This window comes from Carica papaya, chromosome 4, assembly GCF_054855325.1.
Source record: "Carica papaya isolate Zhongbai chromosome 4, ASM5485532v1, whole genome shotgun sequence".
Lineage (NCBI taxonomy): Eukaryota > Viridiplantae > Streptophyta > Magnoliopsida > Brassicales > Caricaceae > Carica > Carica papaya.
This window is the reverse complement of record NC_142312.1, coordinates 23,230,926-23,252,893: the sequence shown is the minus strand read 5'-3', so window position 1 is coordinate 23,252,893 and position 21,968 is coordinate 23,230,926. Positions and strand designations below refer to the sequence as shown.

Genomic DNA, 21,968 nt, shown 5'->3' with positions numbered 1-21,968 from the left:
AATATATATATTCCAAATTTCATATATTTTAAAACTTTTATATTTTATTCAATTAAATTATTATATAATAAAATGATAGAATTGCTAAAATATTCTTATTTTTTTAAATAAAATTTTTAGATAAAGCTCTCATTTTTCAGTCTCATGCTTAATCTCTCAATTATTGTAAATTTTTTAAAAATTAGTTATTCAAATAAATAAATATAAATATATATTTTTTTTTGTATTTTATTTATATATATCATTTATATTTTAAAAAAAAATACCTATTCAGTGTTGATTAATATTTATGGTTCATTGAGATAAATGTTAAATTATTGTTGATTAATTCTCACACTATGATGAAATTTGTGCGGACATATCTTTTCTCTCCGTTATGAATTGAAAAAATAAATAAATAAATAAAATCCAGAGGGACAAAGAATAAAAAAAATTTAATTTTTCTTCCAAATTTTTACGCTTAATTATTTTTATTTTTAAACATTACTTTTATAAGATAATTATTTTTATTTTTAGATATAGTAGAGTGAAAATTATTACTTTTTTTTTTTTTTTGTAAAAAGACGAGCTGATTTGAATAAAAATTTTCTAATACGTAGTCTCATAACATAGTTGATTTTTTCATTGATGTTTTTCAATTTTTTCACATTGAAAAATTTTATTTGATCCTTACATATTTTTCTGTTACTTTTATGATGTCTATATTACTATTTTCGATTCAATTATAATATTCGACGTCGATTCCAGGTAAATGTCGTCAGTTTGTAAAAATCAAACTCAAATATTCACCCCGTTTGGTGGTGCCAATAACAAATAACAAGCTCTTCACTTTGCCAAAAGAAAGGGGTAACTAGCCTACCTTCCAAGAAGATAACAATTTCGGTCTGCAAGTAGCTGATTCTCAAAAACAATCACATTCCAGTAATAGGATATCTGAATTTCAAGACAATTGCTGAGGTAAAAGACTCATATATCTATCTCTCTCTGGCTTCAATGCAACTTTAGAAACTGAAAAAAGAAAAAACAAAAAATGTATTGATAGTGATATATCCGGTATTGTAACTTGTAAAGCTTACCATTTTTCTAATGGAAACAACTAATATTCATCATCCATCACTGGCATTCGGCTTGAAGGTTTCTTTTTCTTGTCATCTGGATTCTCCACTACAGCTGCCTCAGTTGTCGCCAGTAGCAATGAGACACTGCAACCAAAAGTATATTTAACATGCAGAAATTTTTTGCACAATTCTTTTTAGCCTAAAGTTTGCCTGTCATCACCTTGCAGCATCCACTAAGGCTGTTCTAACCACCTTAAGGGGATCGACAATTCCTGCCTCCACCATATCAACATAATTACCTGTTTTTAACAGAATAAAGTACTGAGGGTTCCAATAAGGAAAGTGTCAATGACGACATTTAGTAAAAACCTGAAGAGACATACCTCTAGAAGCATCAAAACCAAAACTATGATTGTCTTGCTCTAGCAATTTGCCAAGTACCACGGATCCATCAAAACCAGCATTTGCAGCTATTGTATATATAGGTGCCTATAGACAACCAATAATTATCCTCAGGGATTATAGGTTGGCAGTTAAATAAGAGAGAAAGACAATGCTGAGTATATAGGGTCCAATAAATAGACCTTGAGGGCACTTTGAATTATCTGAATGCCCCTTTTCTCGTCTTCGTTTTGAGCTTGAAGGTCCTCCAAAATCTTGGTTGCATATAAGAGAGCAACTCCACCACCTAAAAGAAAAACCGTCTCTCCTGATAATGGTTATGTTTACAAGAATGGTTGACCTATAAATAACAACAGTCAACTTACCAGGCACAACACCCTCTTCTACAGCTGCTCTAGTAGCATTTAAGGCATCTGTCACTCTATCTTTTCTTTCTCCAACTTCTGCCTCGCTAGCTCCCCCAACCTGTAAGAGATCTTTTGATTGCATGGATGCTACTAGAAAACACTGCAGGAATCCAGAAAGATGAATAACGTACTTTGAAGACAGCAACACCACCGGATAATTTTGATAGCCGTTCCTGTGCTTTCTCCTTGTCAAACAAGGCAGTGCTCTCCTCCATGGTTGTCCTTAACTGTGAAAAAGGAAAAAATGTCAGCAGAGTTTTCTTACCTGATAAAATATCCTTCAATTAACTATCACTTATTACAATAAATTAATTAAGGATTATTAAATTTTTTGTTGTTCAACATACACTCCATCCTAAACCGTATTTTCCTTCTCAAATTTAAGATAATAACATCAGCAGCTGCCATTCTGCAGCCATCTGATGATAAATCTTACTAACATGAAAATAGTACCTGCAACCCCTAGGGATGAGCCCAACTTTAAAATCTTTACAATATTTGAACTAAGTGGTGGGTCATAGCGTGTTAAAAATTAAGATATTTGGTTTATATTCCAGACTTATTACAAGGAATACATCTGATTTCCCTTCATTCTTTTTACCATGTCCGAAGAAGAATAAAAAATTATAAATGGACTTAAATGGGTAAAACTAAAATTGAATGCCAATGTAGATAGTAAGATAGAAAAGAAATGACAGAATAAATCAGCATACCTCCTCACATCTGTCTTCAATCGATTTCTTATCCCCACCACCATGGAGAATTATGGTGTCATCAAGAGATATAGACACCTGGGGTAACTATCAGTAAATGTTTGTAAGAAGCATGAAGAAAACAAGCACATGTTATGCACAAACCTTTTTTGCCATGCCAAGCATTTCAACCTTGACTTTGTTAAGAGATAGACCGTGTTCTTCAGTGATAACCTGTACATTAGCTAGGTTTATGGTTATTTAAGCTAGAGCAAGCATATAACTGCCATAAAATCTAGTCCTGGAAAACATTTCACCTCTCCCCCAGTAAGAAGGGCAAGATCATCCAAGTTCGCTCTTCTGTTATCTCCAAAGCCAGGAGCTTTAACAGCACATACCTAAAACCAGAAAGTCCAGACTGGACTGAGCATTTCAATATAAAAGATGCATCCTCTATGTTTAATCATCTCACTAAATGGAAAGATCCAATCATCCATTTTTACCAGGAGAAACATGTGGATAAACTTCAATATAGTATGTCAGTGATAAAAAGCCCCTCAAGCAAAAAGCCAAAGTTCCAAGCCAGAAGAGTCTTTATATATTCCCAGACCAAAATAAATTCCAGTACAAACTACGACCTTCTAAAGTTTAGTTTAAATTGAAGTTCAAGAACCAATTCGATTGAAAAACTAAAGAAAAACCACAAGCAATGACAGAGGCAGGCCCATACGCAATATTTTGAGTACGACTGAGTGAAGAGCTGCTTTATGATTTAAATAGATGCTGAGAATAATAGGTAGAAATAGTTCACATCCATTCAGTAACGAAAATAAAAATACATTTTCCTCTCTGCTTATGTACTAGCAGTTCATATTCAGTAACCTTCTTTCTGAAAAACCTTGTATACTACCTAATTCAAATTCCAAGCACAGAAACCCAATTACCTTAAGCCCAGCACGATGCTTGTTGAGAATAAGCATCGCAAGAGCATCACTATCCACATCCTCAGCAACAATAAGAAGTGGCCTATTTTTCTGTTTGAAAATAAACAGCAAGAGAAAAAATTGAGTTCTTTTATGATGAACCTAATCCTTCATTTGCTTTTCAAATGAAAAATGACATGTATGGTAAATGCTAATTACATTTACAGACAGCTCTAGAACTTTTAAAAGCGAGTTCATGTCTGAAATTTTCTTGCCATAAATGAGTATCAGCGGATTTTCAAGCTCCTGCAAACATGCATATCATCAAGTTTAATATCAGAATTATTTTCTTTTAATATTTTAATAGAAAGAGAATATTTGACTAGAATTTAGATCATGTTAAACAAGATACATGTAGCTGTAATTCAATATAAAACACATGACATAATGGGTTATAATTGCTCCGCCACTAGAAGAAGAACAATTGCAATTATACTGATGTAACTCACACATTTCTGGGTCTTCTGATCTGTAATAAAATAAGGAGAAATATAACCTCTGGATAGCTTCATTCCTTCCACTACTTCCAATTCATTATCCAAAGTCTTCCCGTCCTATTAAAAATTGCAAATATTATTTTGCAAACCAAACTGTAAAAAGTTCAGGGATCAAAATATTAGAAGGAAATATCCTCACAGTAACAGTAATAACTCCTTCCTTTCCAACTTTCTCCATGGCTCTTGCTATAAGTTCTCCGATCTCACGTTCACCATTAGCAGAAATAGTGGCAACCTGTTCAACATACAGTAATGTATGCATGATTGGTTATTGATGAGGGGCAACAAGGAAAAACATACATGGCATTGCACAAGTCAGACGAATAGAAGATCAAAGCAAGCATAATTAATAGTGCTTATATTTCGAAAAAAATAATGATAACAATAATTAATAATGCTTAAGGAATATTACGCTATAATATTTCTTATGAGCACAGAGCAGAGGAATTAGTTCATCCAAATTGCCTCATCACCTGTGTAATTTCCTCTGGGGTGCTGATCATTACTGCTCTGCTTTTCAAGTCGGATATTACAGCATCAACTGCCAAATTAATGCCTCTACGTAAATCCATCACATTAACACCAGCAGCCACTGACTTGCAACCTTCCACAAGTATTGCCTGAGTCAATACTGTAGCACATGTTGTGCCTGTGAATGGAAACGCAACACATCCAACAGTAAGAATGTCACCTTGGTCAAATATTCATAACAGGCAGAAAAGGCCTCACAATTTAGTTAAATTTCCTGCTTTGCACATGACATGCAAAAAGATACAGTGGAAACAATGAATTCTTTTGTTATCTGCTGAAATCAAAGAAATTTTTTTTTTGAATAAAAATGTGAAACCAAAAGAAAATGAGTGGATGATCTATGTCTCCTAGTAACTTCTGTTCATGCTTCAGGGGGAACAATGATAAGACCTTAATCAAAGATCCAAATTTTTCTGTCCAGTTGGAAGTAATTTAGGTCAAAGGCTTTTTTAAAAAAATAATTTAGATTTAAGGTTTTATTTAATTAAATTCCGTCTGAAGAAGATTTCTGTAATTCCTCTATTTATTTCTATTTCTTTTTGCTTCTGTTACTCTGCTTATAAAATATAGAGAGCTTCTCATAGGGTTCTCATAACCTTCTAACTATATAACCTGATCCATATCATCCGTCTAGTCTGAATCTCCGAACTATCTGTGAATGGATAACCATTTGCATTATAGTTATGGTCCAAAATTAATAAATAACAACAATTTACCATCCCCAGCAGTCTTATTGGTAGCATTAGCAACCTGCTTCACAAGATCTGCTCCAACATTTTTAGCTTTCTCCTTAAATTTGATGCTCTTGGCAACAGTAACACCATCCTTTGTTATCTTGAGACCCCCTCGAGTTTTCTCAATAATCACATTCCGTCCCTGGAGCAATAAATGAGAAAAAGAATACAAAGAAAAATTTGAAAAGGGTCAAGAAATTTCTTTTTTCGGTTAATTCCTAACTCCCAACATTGCATTAAGTTTACAGACTAACACTACCTTTAACTTCAAACGATATGATTTGATAACTTGGTAGATATAACTCGATAAGAATGTATAAAACAAAAGAAATTTATTTCATGTAGTATTGCTGATGGCATTCTTTTCTCGTTTTTCAACCAAATACCAACCAACATAAGTATAGAAGATACCTTTGGTCCCATGGTAACTTTCACAGCTTCTGCTACCTCAGACACTCCTTGCAGCATCGCAGCACGAGCCCCCACCCCAAAACTGATATCCTTTGCCACATAATTTCTGTTGCTGATGACCCTGCTGCACACCTTTCGCATTCGAATAATCAGCCAACAAAAAATGTCATAAATAATTTATACGCATGAAGACCAACCCTTTCAAATTTATCAGAGAAGAAAATGAAACAAATTGGAGATTTTCTACAACATTTTCACGCCAATAAACCATTTTGAATTTCCTAACAACAATATTCGTTCTTTTAAGAAAAATGATAACTCTGTACGATAAAACATATGCTCCTTCTTGTGGCGAGGAAAAGTTGGAAATCTGAATTTTTGCATCACTCTCACAAGAACTAAAAAACATTCACTGGACTGAACATGTATTTATTCTAAAAAAGAGCAATGATGCTCGAATAAGAAATACAAACTAAAAGGAACCAAGTTCGAAAGTAAAAAATTGAACCAAAAATATTAGATACCAATTTCCACGAAGAAGAAGACCTGCAAACCAATCATAGCCCAATATAGAAAATATAAGTATTCCTGCATAAAACTTGAAGCCAATGTTAAAAGGAAAAAAGTGGGTACCTGACGGAAGAAGCTAACTTCGAAGCTATGCGATACATGACAAGGATACCTGACTAAAAGGCCCAGAACAAAGCTTTTAGAGGAAGATGGTGACAAGCAGGACTTCAGTAGGGTTTTACAGGGCAAAGCATTATTGGTCTACCGAATTATCCTTTAATGCGTTGGAACCTCGTATTCGAGCCCTATGGGGTGACATAATTTTTTGCACTTTCGTTTCCACAGCTTGTTCTTGTTGACATAGGTTTTTGGAAATCTTGGCTCATTTTTCTCTTGTTTATTCTTTTTGGCCATGTTACTTTCTTTTTTATTCTTAGTGCATTGGAAGTTCTTATCTAATAACTAGTTGGATCTTTAACAAATTGGTATTTACACTTTGTTTGAATAAATTTTAATGATGATTAATTAATATATAATAATAACAATAATTAGATGAAAATAACACAGGATGAAAATAACAAAAAATTTTTATATTTAAATAATTGTAGCATATTTTTATTTAAATAATAAAATTATATAATTATATTTTCATTTAAATTATTAATTTACCCATACTTATTATATCTAATAATAAATAGAATATAAAAAATATATAATGACAAAAATAAATTGTTTACTAATATAATTAAATTTTTATTTAAATAAATAATTATTTCACATAATTAAATTAAATTTTTATATTTAATAAAATAAATAATAATTTGTGAAGATAAAAATAAAATTAAATTTATTATATAAGAGTATAAAAAAAAAAAACTCCGATTGGTCATATATCACCGCTTCGATAGTTTTAAAATTCATTTTAAATTTATCGGTCAGATACTGTTTGCTACAATTAGAAGTTGAAAAAATATAATTTTTTAACGTCTAATCAAAATATGATTATAGTTTAATGATAGGGTAGATGTAATTTATGTATCTTCAAATTTTTTTTTATCCATTACTAAAGTGTTGTAGGAAGTAGTCCATCCCCCATGGATAAACAGCTGCTGTTCATGAGTTTAAAAGAGGAACAAAAGAGTTGTTATTGTGTTAAAAAGTTATTGTTGTTTGTAATAAGTGTTTATTTTTGTTTTTATTTTTGCAAATTATTTAATGCTAGTGATTAGTTTACGAAAAAATTATAAAATCACATATTTGTACTAGAAGATATTTTATTATACGATAATTGATGAAATACTATCATTGCATCTTGAAACTTACCGGAAGAAATAATGTGTTACTTTCTTGTTTTTTATGAAGATAATATTGTTTTGTATTTTTATAAAAATAATATTAAGCAGATTTATCCTTTTTTTTTTCTTTTGAATCTTCACTTTATTGCTGTGATAAGTCTGAACTTGTCTAACTTTTCAATATCTACAAACAAGTTAAAGTTGAACATTTCATATTTTGTCATTGGAAATTTTGAGCCTCAAAAAATTTCGGACACAAATTCTAATATTTGTTTCTTTATATGATGAAAAAGTAAATTTGCATAAATTAGAAATAAAATCAAATCTTATCCAATTTCATGTCAATATAAACAGAAATATTTTACTACATAAAATATTATAATGAGTTATCAAAAATATTAGAACATATTCAATCATTTAATAATTTGAACAACCTACCTAATTCTAACAGGGCACAACAAATTTATTCTTCTAAGATCCCTCCAAATATAATGATAGTAATTAATTTTTCTTTTGTTTGGTATTTGAGAATTATATGTTGCTTACAGCTTTGGGATTATCCTGTTTGAGATAATACCTTCAGACATATTTACTTATTCTCCATATGGTCAAAAAGATGTTGCTGCAATTTTTTTCTTTGTTCTTTTTTCCTTAAATTAGTTTGTGCTAAATTTTAGACTAATTTCATACATTGTAAAATTCTGTTTCTTAGAGGTAATTAGTGTTCAATCAAAGGGCTGATTTCTCATTTAGCTTGCAGGCCCTCCAAAAGAAGGCAAACAAGAAAAGAATGATAGACAAAAAAAATTGAATTTTTTATCTTGGTTTCATTAAGAATATTAAAACAAGAACAAAATCAGTGCCATGAAACATGAATCAATCTCATATGCGATCTGTCTCACCTCTCAGCAACACAAAGCAAATGCCTTTCAACGTTTAAAAATAGAAGAAAAACATAACAGAACTTGGCAGAAATTTTTGCTAAAGATAAAATCTATCACATACAAAAACTTTAATAGTCTCGCCTTTTGGCAGGAATCTATGACCATGGAACTCACCGATGAAATCGTATTTGCTAGAAATACACCCCTACTTATTGAATCTTCAACAACCAACATTCTTTTGTAACTCTATCTCCTTATAAATGTCATCCAACTTAGCCACCCAACCCAAAAGGGTAATCAAGTACGACAAGCTCGGCTTTGACTTTTCTATTCAGCCCATGAAATCGATTTAACATTATTATTTAGTTGATGTTGGACAATGCATTTGGTCACTTTACAGATGGGCAACAACACAAGCAAATGAGAAACAACCTGCAATATTGAAGTAAAACATCATATGTATGAAACTTAGTTTAAACAGTGGCTTTGAAATCAGCAGCAAACCAAGGGGGTCAAAAAAGCATTTCTACAAAGTGACTTTAACAACAAAGTTGAAAAGGACTATGCTCAGCTTTGTAGAAACCAGCCATCTAGAATTATTCAAAAGCTTAATGATCCTCAAAAAAGTAACTTCATTACCCCTATTACTTTAAAATTTTGACAACTTACTAAATTGCCTATAAAAGGAATAACATTTGCAGTTGCTGTCCACAAGGAGTCTTAAAACTTTTGAAGCAATTTCTGAACGCTAAACTGAATATGGAAATCAACCTTACTATTCCTTACCTGTACTTCCTATGCATTTTGCTGGACTTGTCTGTGTATTTGCATAATCCAATCAACATAACCACTGACACCACCAAACTGATCCTCAACAAGGTTTGTGAGAAGAAGCAACCCTTCTCGAGGTTGCTCACCTTGCCGTACAAGGTACGTCAGCTGATAATACGAAGGGTCACTCTCCCTAATTTTCTTCAGGATCCCCATCAACTTTCTTGACATTTCGTTTTCATGCTCTCTAAGGATAACCTTATAAAACAAAAAAATCGCAACCATACAGCATATAGGTTAAATGAGAAATCTATATCGTATTTTTCTCTTTCTGGTCGGATAAGTAAGAATTTGTTACTAATACCAGAGAAAAGTCAAAACTTCAAAAATAACATTACAGAAAAAGGAACTATTTCTGACACGGATGTTCCTGCACAAAGACTCTCCATGCAAGAAAAGACAGCATGTTTAAGACAACTACAAGTCAATCACATTACATATTCAGGGCAAAACCACGTCTATATTTGATTACCACCCTATAATTCAGTAATGCTTAGGCTGTATCGTCATAGGTTGACACATCTGCTACCGTCAACCTATTACACAATAATACTGGCACAAACTCAAAACATTGAAATCAGTTGGGCTTTAAATATTTCACTGTAAATATATATCACCAGGTCCTCACTTTCACAGATAATCAAAACCCATAAAAAAACCAAATTTAGGTTATTTTCCTGCTAAACAATGAAATAGGAAACTTCGGCACCCACATCCAGGTCAAAAGTTAATAAAAGAAGAGAACATCAATTCTCAAATGTTGAAGGCCAGTATCGCCATCTTAAAAACATTAATAAAACCAATTCTAAATAGGAACTGAGCACCACTAAGTAATGAGTAAAGAACACTGATAATGATCAACATACCCGTGATAGTTCTGCTGCAAAGTCTGCCCCAAGAAGACTCTCAGATATACCCGGTGGCAGTGTTCTACCAAACCATATAATAAAGCGAAAACCATCGTCATATATATAAAGACCTCTGGAATCCAAGCTGTCTGCACTCAGTGGTAACCTTTTTAAGTTCCCTTTGAAGTCATTATCTTTACCAGATGGCTGCATGTATGAGATATGGATGAAATGTTAAGAGTTTTGTAAACTCTGTAAATTATCAAAATGAAGTTTAAACATTACTAAACATGAAAAAACTTCCACCTTTAGGAGATACTCATCAACTCGAATCAAACTAGGATATAAAAGCTTCAACAGTTTTTTAACTGGTAATGCCATCATGGTGTAACCTGCTGCACAGCGTTCATCAAGCTGAGCCTCAGCATATCCTCCTCGAAGAGGTGTTGATTTACAAAGTGCCAATCCATATGCAGCTAAGAACTTTAAAGACTCAGGGAATATCATCCTAGCCCCTAACCGATGCTGTACAGCATAGAGGTTACGGTATTCTCTGAGAGCTTTAACAATTCTTATTTGCAGTGAGTTTCGTGCATCCTCCAGCTTACTTGATAAGGTCTTCTCAATTGCTGCAAATTACCAATATGTTAGACAGACATCCCTGGTTATATATGGCATTACCTGCAGCGGCATACTGTAACCTACCAAGCCTGGCAAATAGAGAAATAATGGCACCAGTATCAGCTTGGCGGTACATCTCCCCAAGATCTGACACTACTGGAGCTGCTGCTGTATGTACTCTGATACGCCTCTCTCCACAGGATGCAGTGTAACTTTAAATTGTTAAAGAAATTTTAGGAAATCAAATTATTCTTAACTCTCAAATATATACGCTACCAGTATTTTCAAGTAATACCCTGCTGACCATCTGGTTTTTTGTTTCAGTAATTTCTGGTAAGTCAGAATGAGAAAGACATGAAGTAGGCATAGTGGCTGCACATGTCAATCAACATCCCATTGCGCATGAAATTCGCGGAAATGAGACGTTAACATAGTTTACCTGTCTAAGACAACACATGGAAGTCTGCCCCAAGCAACTGTCTAAGAATATAATACATAAATAAATGCATAAAAAAAGAAACACACACAGATAGATACGAATCCATAAATACATGCACGCCATACATAAAATGTCCTTCCAGAAAGAAGTGCTTCTTTCAGTAATTAAAGGTAGCTGAAAAATTAACCTCACATTTGTAGCTCCAAATTTCATTGAAAGATTCCCATTTGAAGGATACAGTAGAGCAACTTGGAAGTATACGGTTTGAGTTGTCAGTAAAGTCTCCTCAAGAGATAGCTGCATTGCATATGCTTTATCACAATCCACAGCTGGAAGTGCTAACAAATCTGTAGATCTTAACATAAAGTTCCCATGATAAGATGTAAACCGGATCCCTGAAAGCACCAAAAATCAATGACAAAAGAAAATTAGCATTTCTATAATTCAAACAATGACACAATTTGAATGTACATGAGTATGCTGGTAAATGCAGGATAGTAGACCTTTTCCACATCTTATCCGCATTACAGCTTCCCAGGCAGTTTCCCTAGTAAGGTCTCTCGCTAACTCATGCCTCAACTTCTCTCCATGGACGATTGATTGGAAACCTGGGTAGTGGAACACCTGACCTCCAGTATATTTTGCAAGAGTTCCTACAAGTATATTAAAGTAATATGAAAGACTAAAATATTGCATAGGGTATAGCATCATGAATCCAGCACCCTCGAAAATGTGTAGCACAAGAACAGCAATTTCAAAAAGTAATTTAAACCATGGATCCATGTAGGTGAACCCCTTTCATTCAAAACTCAAGATATATGCTTCATCACAAGACCAATAAACTTCTGTCCATATACCATCTTCATCAAAACTGTTGCAAGACAAATTAACTAAATCAAAGAGATTGTCTATATCTCAAAGTATCATACCATCTGATTTTAAATATCATGAGTATGACAAACAACAAGATAGATTCTTCCTATCCTTCAAATTATTATTTTATTTTTTTTGAGATAAAAATTGTAAAATATATGTTAACAAGGTACCGAAAGGGGGTAATAACCCATGTAAAAAAGATTTACAAAGTAGTTAGCATGTCAATGACATTCCCAAAATCCTTAGCACTAATAATGTCATAACCTAATAAACTTGTCCTAAAATAATGTATCCACCTATCTCTTAATTTATAGTCTTATTTCTTTTCCCTCAAACGCTCTACCATTTCTTTCTTTCCATAGAACCCAAAAAATGGTCAATGGAATCAAATTGACAACATTATTTTTGCCACTTAGCCCACCCAAGCCCAAATTTCTCCTCTAACAACCCCACCCATTACCCAATCAATCCCCAATAACCATAAATCATGCTCCACAGACTATCAGCAATAGGACACCATAGAAGTAAATGATTATAAGATTCATCTGCACTCATACAAAGATAGCATCTATTAACTATAATCTACCTTTAGTTCTTAATTTATCAATAGTGAGGATACTTTCCCTGCAAACTTCCCAAGCAAAAAAACCTACCCTCGGAGGCACTTTTGTTTTCCAAATCTGCTTTATCGGGAATTCATGAATGCCATCCTCTTCCCCTCCTTTCAGGAATCTGTAGTAAGACCCAACTGTAAATTCTCCCCTTTTCTCCAATTCCCAAATAACCTGATCCGAGTCCTTCACATTCTTAGCCTCAAGGATCTGCAGTAGATTTTCATACTCCTTAATTTCCCAGTTATTTAAGTGTCTAGTCACATTAACTGACCATTCAACACGGTCAGAACAAACCCGATAAGCCTCTGCCACCACCAGCAATTTCGATTGTGCAAGTTCAAAGATCCTTGGGAACCTATTCTGTAAACTGTCCTCATCAACCCATCTATCCAGCCAGAATCTGATTTTATCTCCTCTCCCCAGTCTCCACTTAATGCAGTTTAGGAACCTCGGCCACTGTTTCATAATACTCTTCCATAACCTGCAACCATGAGGCCTGGAACTGGCCCCACCACTGACAACATTCTGATCACCCCAATGGACAACCACAATATTCTCCACAATTTGTTTTCATCATGAAAGAATTTCCCTAGCCATTTTCCTTGAAGAGCAACATTCATATTAACTAAAGATCTTATACCCAAGCCCCTTGTGAACCGGTATCTTGACATCCTCCCACTTTACCAGGTGATATTTCCTATTTCTTATTTCCATCTTCAAGTGATATTCCCTATTTCCATCTTCATCCTTCAAATTAATGTTTAGGATCAATAGCAGACAGCTTAATTTTTTTTAATTCTTTTTTCAAATATCACTTTAGAAAATCTGGATCCCAGATTCCATCAGCACTCAAGTTTCTAACTTATTGCAAGATCCAAGCTTAAACAATCTCAAGAAAATCATGAAGGACTATGGATAACTAACCATTTGGACCCAGTATCTACCAGCAAGACATGCTATATGGACTCGTTAATAGCCACTATAATTTGGACTTCTTCCCAATATTATCAAGTCATGCAATTTCAAACATCAATGTTACGTCTCTATAGCTAATAGAAGTATAAAATCTTCTGCCTTAATTCAGAAGAAAAATATTCTTTATGCTGATGTAAATTATAGATATGAAATGATCGCATACCAATGGAGGCAATATCAGTGTACTTATCACTGAATGCATAAAAATTCACCCCAATCTGCAACTTAGTAAAATCGGCAGCCATCTGCTTATAGAAGGGATCTTCTGGCACTCTTAAAGTGTGCTCCTTGTCTGTTCCATAAATGCGAAGATCATCTCCTCTCAGCTTCAAGCGACCAACACCAAGAGATGGCAAAGTATTCTGAAAAATTAGTAATTTCCCTCCAAGTTGACTCTGCAAATAAGGGTTGTTGGGATGGGAGAGGAGAGAAGAGGAGTTAATGCCATGCCAATGAGTTAAAAAGACAGAAATTGATTGAAATAATGATAATGTTTTGACCCAGAAAATGTGAGCATGAAGCTAGATTATCTTGTTTATGACAAAAATTAAACATGGAAAAGGTGGAAAAAGATGACACACCATAACCATGAAAGCTGCTTTAAGAGCTGGACCAAAAGCAGATTCCACATTCATATTATCCTGGAACATGGTGGGCAAGGTCTCTAAGAAGGTTTCCACTACACTTCTTGATTCAGACAAGTTGACGAGGAGATCATCTGGCAATGGAACAAATATGTCATCGAGATCCGAAACCACCATCATTTGAGGCTGTGTCAAAGATGACTGCAGAACCAAGACCAGGTAATTATTTACCATACATGATGCTTGAGACATCTTAAAGCAAAAGCTCCCACATATCCATACAAGTTACCTTCATATTATAGAAATGTATCGTGCTATCATAAGTAATAAACCCAATCTGTGTCCTCGGGAAGCCAGGCAACTCATCCAAACATGACCGGATGGTTTGAGCAACAACCTGTTATAAGATTTCAAACGTCGACCAAGCAGATCACACATCAACAAGGGAACAAATGGAGGGAAAAGAGAGAGAGAGAGAGAGAGAGAGAGAGAAGTAAAGCTTGATCATTACTCATGTCAAGATGCACAATTTGGTTCATTTATTTCAATTTAGCCTATACTATAGTGATGAGAAACTAATAGGTGACTGTCAACCCGACTTTCTGTTTTTTTAAACAAAAGAAACATCAATGCCAATAGCCAATTTACAACCACATCAAAGGAGTTTAGGCACACTTGAGACCTTTGTTATAGAGCTGTGCCAGACTGCTAATCGAAACACAATCCACTTTGCTACTTCTGGACACTCAACTATACAATGAACTACTGTCAAAACCTGAAGTGCATAAAATATTCAAGACCAGCTTGATCACAGTAAGTTATAAGCTGACTATGGAAAGAGCTATATAATACAGCAATTTTTTCGGTTTGAAATAAAAAGCACAAGAACTATATTAAATCAACAGCATTAAGGAGGTGCCAACAATTTCCCGAATATTTACAAGTCTGTTAGTTTTTTTTTTTTTTTGGAAATAAAAGAGAGAAATTTTATTCACAAATGTATCAAGGGGATACCATTCGTATACAAAATAGTTACATATCTATCAAGTGGTCCATAACTAATCCAATGTCTTCCCAATCATGCACATCATGACCAAATAAAAAGATCCAAAAGTATGAAACCATCTATCTCTAATGTTTACAATATTAGTTTCAATGCCCTCAAACGCCCTCGCATTTCTTTCCTTCCACGCAACCCAAAAAATGGTAAGTGGTATAAGGAATCTATGTCTATTCTTTTTACAATATCCCGCCCAAGCCCAAAGTTCCCCACTTACATTACCAGCTCTAACCCAAAACAAACCCAGCAACCCAAAAACCATTGCCCAAATGCTGTTAATTACTGGACAGGCCAACAATAAATGATAACAAGATTCCTCATCAGCTTTACAAAAGTAGCATCTACTCACCATAATGTTTCCTTTCCTTTTTAACATGTCAATAGTCAAAATGCTATCTCTCACCGCCTCCCAAGCAAAAAACGCCACTCTAGAGGGCGCCTTAGCTTTCCAAATTAGCTCGAAAGGTGCAGTCATGTTCTGATCACCAACTCTTGAACAAACTGTAGAAAAATGACTTAACCGAAAAACCCCTATTAATATCCAACTTCCAAATTCTCTCATCATTTTTTCCAGTCAGTTTAATTTTGTCTAAACAGAGCAGAAGGTTGTTGTATTCCGCAATCTCCCAATCATGCAGATTCCTCAAAACTTTAACACACCATGTTTTATCACCATCCCCTCCACCAAAAAACTTCTCCACCTTCGCCTCCTTATCACTTGCAATCGCAAAAATTCTAGGAAATCTATCTTTTAATTTGAAATCACCCACCCGCTCATCATGCCAAAAGCTAACCTCCTCCCCCTTCCCCACCTTCCACCCCACACAGCTCATAATTCTTTTTCTGCCATCCCTCATCCTCCTCCAAAGACTCTTACCATGTGGTATATCAACAATGTTCCTAAAATCTTTCATCCTATATAAGTTATGGCTCAAAATGAAAGACCCAAAATAATGAAACAACATATCCTTACTTTTATATATCTCTCCTTCTATCCCCTTAAAAACCCTCTTGTTTCTGTTCCAAATCACCCAAAAAAGAGTTGATGGAATAAGTTTTACAATTTTTTCTTTTTACAAATCCCCTTCCGTGCCCAGATCTCATCTCTCAAGATCCTGCAATAACCCAATTAGTCCCTAACAAGCTATAGATCCTAGTCCAAAGATTATATGCCACTGGACACCAAAAATGAATATGATGGCATGACTCAGCAGCACTTTTGCAAAGATAATACCTATTCACCATGGTCCTCCCCCTTCTCATCAATTTGTCTATTATCAAAATACATTCTTTACCAGCCTGGGCTACATAATGCAACAATAAAACTTACTTTTCATGTTAACAAGCAAAAAAATGTCAGCCAGAAAAGTTCCCAATTTTTTTTTTTCTAAAACTATGATAATCCCTGCAATTTATTATTGCATCACTTTATATTATAACAAGTTCCTTAACTCAAAAGTGCTTACCTCAACCATACCACTTCTAATAGCAGATATTGAGACGTCAATGAGGAAAAAATATAGTGGCGGCATTGGAGGCCGCACCATATATTCTGTTGGAGCAATAAATTCCACACTACCCTTTGTAAGCTCAGGTCGCTGATCTAAATCCATTCTTCTGCCATTAGCATCCAAATGGGCAAAATAGTCTCCAGGAACTGAAAAGAAAGAATAAGTAATGAAACACCATGGTTTATAGACAACAAACCAAGCTCGTAAAGCACAGTTGCAATACAAAACATTTGGGAAAAAAAAATAAAGGCAACTTCAATCAACCATTTCAAATCAAAAAGCAACCTCACAGCTTAAATCAAACTATCCAATTGAAAAGCATCTGCTGAAGAAGACAGCATAACATGAACAGTTCGAACAAAAGATTACACATAAGAAAAGACTAAAACAAAGTGCAAATACCCACAGTACCATTTATTTGAACTGAATTTAAACAACTTTCTCCTGTCTACAGCTCTAAATGTCGCTTTTTAATGTAGCACTACTTATGTTTGCTTCTGTTTTGAGAACTTAAAAGTATGGATAGGCCAAGCAGATAAAGTGGCTGTAATATTTGAGCTGGTGCTTAAGAAAAAAGTCAGTAGATAAGTGCAAACAAAGATGCCATTTGCTTGCTTAGTATACAGATTTTTAACATTTATAGCCATAACTGGTGCTTTTTTTTTATAGTAATCTTATGGTTTAATAGCTAAGTCTGTTTTATATAAAAAAAAAGTTACCTAGATTCTTAAAATTGTTCAATAGAGAAGTGGAAAATTTTTGCTTTTTTTTTTCCCTGTTGAGTTGGTGCTTAAGCAGAAGCCAAATAGTTGTGTCCAGAGGCCCCAAAAAACTGAGCCAAACTCACTGAATGAGCGAATAGGTTCCAATAGAGATAAGAAATTTAAATAACCATCATGACTATCAGAGATATGATTTAGCCGTTTCTCTAGTTTGGTCACACAAATTTATAATAGCAATATCTTCCAAGTAACAAGGAATTTTCTAATCAAGGAGAATTAGGAAGCTCAAACACATGCACAGGCATGCAAACACACAAAAAAGAATGGACAGGAGAAAATTATATGTATAAGGTTGCAGGAAATGAACAAGAGATATAAGCTTCAACTTCTCAACAGCAGATCTCAGAACAACCAAAAATCTATATCGTTTGAATAGCATATCATCTTTTTTTCATCGAAAGAAGAAAATACCATCATTTAATAAAGAACAGATGTTGCAACGCCACTTTCTTCCAGAGTCTGTAAAAGTCACATAAGGGTTCACGTATGTACGACACCTTCTACAACGGATAATCCCAGTGGAAGCAAAATTAAGAACTGGGACTTCATCCTGAATAAAGAACAGCAGTTTTTAAAATATATATATATTTATAATAAGATATCACAAAGGAACTGCTCCTATAGGCAAACACTTACCCCTTCTGGATCTTCAGCAAGAGGACAAACAACTGCTCCTAGAGGCAAGTGCCACCTTGAGATCAATGACTGAGAATTTGGTATAGCAGCAGTAGTAAGGCGTAGAAACCTGGAATCGCAATTCATAGGGTACATCTGAGCAAATGATTTTGGCTCCACATCACCATCTAATGGCCTTGGTAGTGCCTTAGGATCAAGTGCCGGTTCCATTGATCCAGGAATGGATCCAACAGAGAGTGAACTGAAATCTTCTGCCAAGCTCTGGATGCTGTTGACAGGAGGTGCGTAGGCAGCATGTTGCATAGCAGGTGAAACAAAGCCTCCTTGGGGCGGAGGAAAGGGGGAAGATGTTGGTGGAGGAGGTACATAATTTCCTTGTACGGCAAGGACAGGGGACTGCATTGGAGCTTGTGATGGCAAATTAGACTGCTTGCTTGGGTATCCAGGCAATGGTGGAGATCCCATTGGCACAGGAGTTACTTGTTGCTGTGGATGGAAAGAAACATGCGGAGCTGACAGTTGACTTGCAGAAGATTGAATTGATGGTGGACCAACAGGTGGTCCACGTATTGGAGGCGCTTGAGCTGTTGATGGAAATTGTGGTGTTGGAAAATGTTGAAAAGTACCAGCAGCAGGTGGTGCATATATTGTTGGAGGAGAAGGCACAGACGGATCATTGAACCTGGCAGGTGGGGCAGGTCTAAAACCAGAGGACACAGGTCCAACTGGAGCTGCCGGAACAAAAGACATTGCAGTTTGAGGAGCAGCTGGTGGTGCAGGTCTAAAACCAGTAGCATCCGATCCAACCATGGGGCCATAAGATGAAAATGGCGTCCTTGGCGGAGGAGCAGAGGCAAAAGGAGTTGCAGAAGGTCTTGTAGGAAAGTACGGACGAGTAGAATCTTCAGTTCCCATTTTTGTTTCAATAAAAAGTACTCCAATTGCTAACTACAGGTAAACTCCCATGACTTCAACCTGCCAATCAACAAAGTTATAATGGTTCAGAAAGAAAACTAACACTAAATAGGTAAAAATAATAATAATAATAATAATAATAATAACCACACTTTAAATGAGAAGGAAATAAAACAGGAATAGCACGGGTGGATCTGAAAAATGCAAAAAACAACATATACATCATGCTTATCAACAAAATACCAAGAGCATAAGGACATAGTTGCTTTGATAGCCAACAAGAAAAGGAACGGTTATGTGTCACCAAAAACAAGATGATGTTTCACACAGTATCACGATGATATGACCAAAATCTGTTATTAGTTGAAAAGGATTATTGACGTTGAATGAAGAGCTTAAGTTTTAAGTAACAATGGTTTGCCACTTCGTGGCAGGATGGTTGCCCCTCCTCACCAGACGCCATCAAGAACGGGCAGTAGGCTTGCAATGATAGACCTGTGGCACAGAAAGCTTAAGCTCTTCATCAAAGCCCAAAATCATTTTCAACTTATCTCATATTTTGCCCGTATCACAGAATCCCCAAAAGATCATCAAACCTATTTACAAAAAAAAAAAAAAAAAAAAAAAAAAAAAAAAAAGAGGCCAAATTTGCTGAATTTAACATGAAAGACTAGAAAATCTCAGCTACAGTTGGAGCCAGGATCGTGCAAGTGAAGTGAGGTTAAGCAAGCAGAGTTAGGAAGGCAGAGAAAACATATTCACCAAAGAAATCATAATTCAACATTGATTCAGAAAAGATCGCATCAAAAGAGATAAATTTGAAAATTCATTAAAAATCTCGGACACGAAAGCATTACCTGCAAACTGAATCTGGAGGAGGAGTGGCATAGATCTAAGAACCGTAAAGAGAAAAAACGGAAGAGAAAAGTGAGAAATTCAGTGTATTTAAAGCGACTAGGGTTATCGATCGGGCGAAGAGAATGAGAAGAACGGGTGTGAGCTGTGAAAATTTGCTTCAAAACATTTCCAAGTCGTGGTTGCGAGAGAACAAAACAGAGACTGCGACAAGGGCCTTCTCTTGCGAGAGAACTAACACTTATTTAGCAAAATATTAATTAATTCTAAAGGAAAAAAGTTTTTTTAATTATAAATTATTTTTTGTTTACTTTACTTTTATATAAATTAAATAATTAATTATAAGAAAATCATCAATAATAATTATTAGTATTCAGATGTTATGTAATAAAAGTAAAATAGTATATAATTCTTTAAATAAAAAAAAAATTAAGCTTTTTCATTTTCTCTTTTTTTTTTCCTGAAAATTATTGAATTTTTACCTAAATAAAGTAAATTTTCTACTTTTATTTTTTGTTTGTATTGTATTTTTCATTTAATATTGAATGACATTTAAATTTTAATGTCTTAATAAACAGACAAAAAAACACAATGAATAATTTTGTTTTAACTAAAAAAATATATAGATATAACCTTTTACTTTTATTAAAAACATTTTACTTTAAAATATCCATCGAATAAATTTTTATTCTTTAACTATTCTTACTAAAAAATTTTAAATTATTTATGAAAAGAAGTTGGAACCTCTCAAAACTATCTAAAAATTTTAAGATCAAATTAGCAAAGAAAAAAAAATACTCAATTTGTGTACGTGAATTGATTTTATTTATAAAAAAAATTAAAAAAGTAAATTTCCTTTGTATTTATTTTGTGTATCAACTTACAAATCTAACATTTAAAAAAATATATATCTTTTATGTCCTCGTATCTTTGTTATTTTTTTAATATAACCAATCATATGAAAATTTAAATAATAAACATTAGATAAAAAAAAATAAGAACATAGACATTACCATTGAGGGCGAAGATTATTTCAAAGTGAAAATTATCAAAAATAAAGTATGGTTAAAGAATTATTTGCTAATTCTGGATTTAGTAGAGAAAGTTACATAAAGCTATAATCAATTATGGAGCTTGCATGATTCCTTCTCGATAAGAAAATCTTTAGATTGAGTTCGTATATGAGGATATGAATAATTTTAAAAATATCCGTTTAAAAATTAAAAGGGATTGAAAAAGAAGATATTCTAAATAAATTTGAACATTATTAAATCTTGTTTTGATTCATATTAAAGAATTAGTGATTGATTCAAAAGTTTAGATAATTACTATATAAATAGTGAAATCTTTAGATTATTTCATTTCAATTATAAATAAAAAATTTGATAGTAAAAATATAAAAATTAATATAATATGTCATTTTAAGAGAAAAATATCAATAATCTTAAAGACATCAAATATCATAATAGAGTAGTAAAAGCATGGTGGGCCCATAATCCACAAGTTCTAAGATGGGAACTTGGCTTTTATAATTAGCACGTAAACAATAAATTAGTATTTAGTTATGAAAACATATACAGTTATTCTACTTTTTATGAAGAAGTTGAGAGTCACTCTATATATGAGTTTGTCGAATATGTTTAAAATTAATTTAAAACTCAATATTATTTTATTATATTTAGACGTTATACCTAAAAAAATGAAAACAAAATATTAATTTTTTGGTAGTATGTTTCTGGGCTTGATTTTCAAATTCTATGCCCTAACTTTTTGTAAAAAATATATAGTTATAATTTACATGCCATAATTTTTTTAAAATATTAAGATTGCATAATTTAGATGAGAATTAAAAGAATTATGAATTTTTAGATTATTAGGATTATAGAAAATTCTATGATCGCGTTTAGAAATTTCATGCTCCTTGGTTTCTCTCTTTTAGTGATTTTTTAATTAATTTTTTTATTATAAATAGTAGTTCGATATGTTTAGTTATTTGACATGTGAGAATTGTTTCTCA

The 21,968-nt window shown here is 33.7% G+C and overlaps 2 protein-coding genes across 3 annotated transcripts; both read right to left on the bottom strand.

Moving 5' to 3' along the window:
* Nucleotides 1-741: 741 nt before the first annotated feature.
* On the bottom strand, nucleotides 742-6,619 carry HSP60-3A (heat shock protein 60-3A). Of its 2 annotated transcripts, XM_088218197.1 has the most exons (19): nucleotides 6,349-6,619; nucleotides 6,240-6,261; nucleotides 5,716-5,847; nucleotides 5,287-5,446; nucleotides 4,513-4,688; nucleotides 4,179-4,274; nucleotides 3,992-4,096; nucleotides 3,702-3,788; nucleotides 3,504-3,593; nucleotides 2,877-2,957; nucleotides 2,725-2,793; nucleotides 2,581-2,658; nucleotides 1,999-2,094; nucleotides 1,826-1,925; nucleotides 1,643-1,746; nucleotides 1,442-1,547; nucleotides 1,279-1,357; nucleotides 1,077-1,202; nucleotides 742-1,008 (listed from the first exon to the last, which is right to left on the bottom strand). In XM_088218197.1, exons 1-18 carry the CDS (start codon nucleotides 6,384-6,386, stop codon nucleotides 1,097-1,099), a joined length of 1,725 nt encoding a protein of 574 aa, XP_088074323.1. In that variant the 5' UTR covers nucleotides 6,387-6,619; the 3' UTR covers nucleotides 742-1,008; nucleotides 1,077-1,096. The 2 variants fall into 2 exon arrangements, with proteins under 2 accessions (XP_088074323.1, XP_088074324.1); XM_088218198.1 differs by lacking the exon at nucleotides 6,240-6,261.
* A 1,708-nt stretch (nucleotides 6,620-8,327) lies between these two features.
* ERMO2 (Sec23/Sec24 protein transport family protein) lies at nucleotides 8,328-20,184 on the bottom strand. The gene is made up of 14 exons (XM_022047131.2): nucleotides 19,954-20,184; nucleotides 18,182-19,156; nucleotides 17,957-18,095; nucleotides 16,719-16,909; nucleotides 14,482-14,589; nucleotides 14,190-14,393; nucleotides 13,772-14,003; nucleotides 11,647-11,796; nucleotides 11,382-11,538; nucleotides 10,789-10,916; nucleotides 10,390-10,712; nucleotides 10,102-10,290; nucleotides 9,191-9,433; nucleotides 8,328-8,836 (listed from the first exon to the last, which is right to left on the bottom strand). Exons 2-13 carry the CDS (start codon nucleotides 19,094-19,096, stop codon nucleotides 9,200-9,202), a joined length of 2,970 nt encoding a protein of 989 aa, XP_021902823.1. The 5' UTR covers nucleotides 19,097-19,156; nucleotides 19,954-20,184; the 3' UTR covers nucleotides 8,328-8,836; nucleotides 9,191-9,199.
* Nucleotides 20,185-21,968: the final 1,784 nt, after the last annotated feature.

Bases quoted from the DNA above. Each gene is read 5' to 3' on its own strand.
- HSP60-3A (XM_088218197.1), bottom strand. From the start codon at position 6,386: ATGTATCGCATAGCTTCGAAGTTAGCTTCTTCCGTCAG. The intron at 5,848-6,239 runs GTATCTAATATT...CGAATGCGAAAG, and splicing joins CTTCTTCTTCGTGGAAATTG to GTGTGCAGCAGGGTCATCAG. The intron at 3,789-3,991 runs GTGAGTTACATC...GCATGTTTGCAG, and splicing joins ATCAGAAGACCCAGAAATGT to GAGCTTGAAAATCCGCTGAT.
- ERMO2 (XM_022047131.2), bottom strand. From the start codon at position 19,096: ATGGGAACTGAAGATTCTACTCGTCCGTACTTTCCTACAAGACCTTCT. The intron at 16,910-17,956 runs GTATTTTCTTCT...CTTTCTTTTCAG, and splicing joins CTGTTCTTTATTAAATGATG to TTCCTGGAGACTATTTTGCC. The intron at 10,291-10,389 runs GTGGAAGTTTTT...TCATACATGCAG, and splicing joins TTGATGAGTATCTCCTAAAG to CCATCTGGTAAAGATAATGA.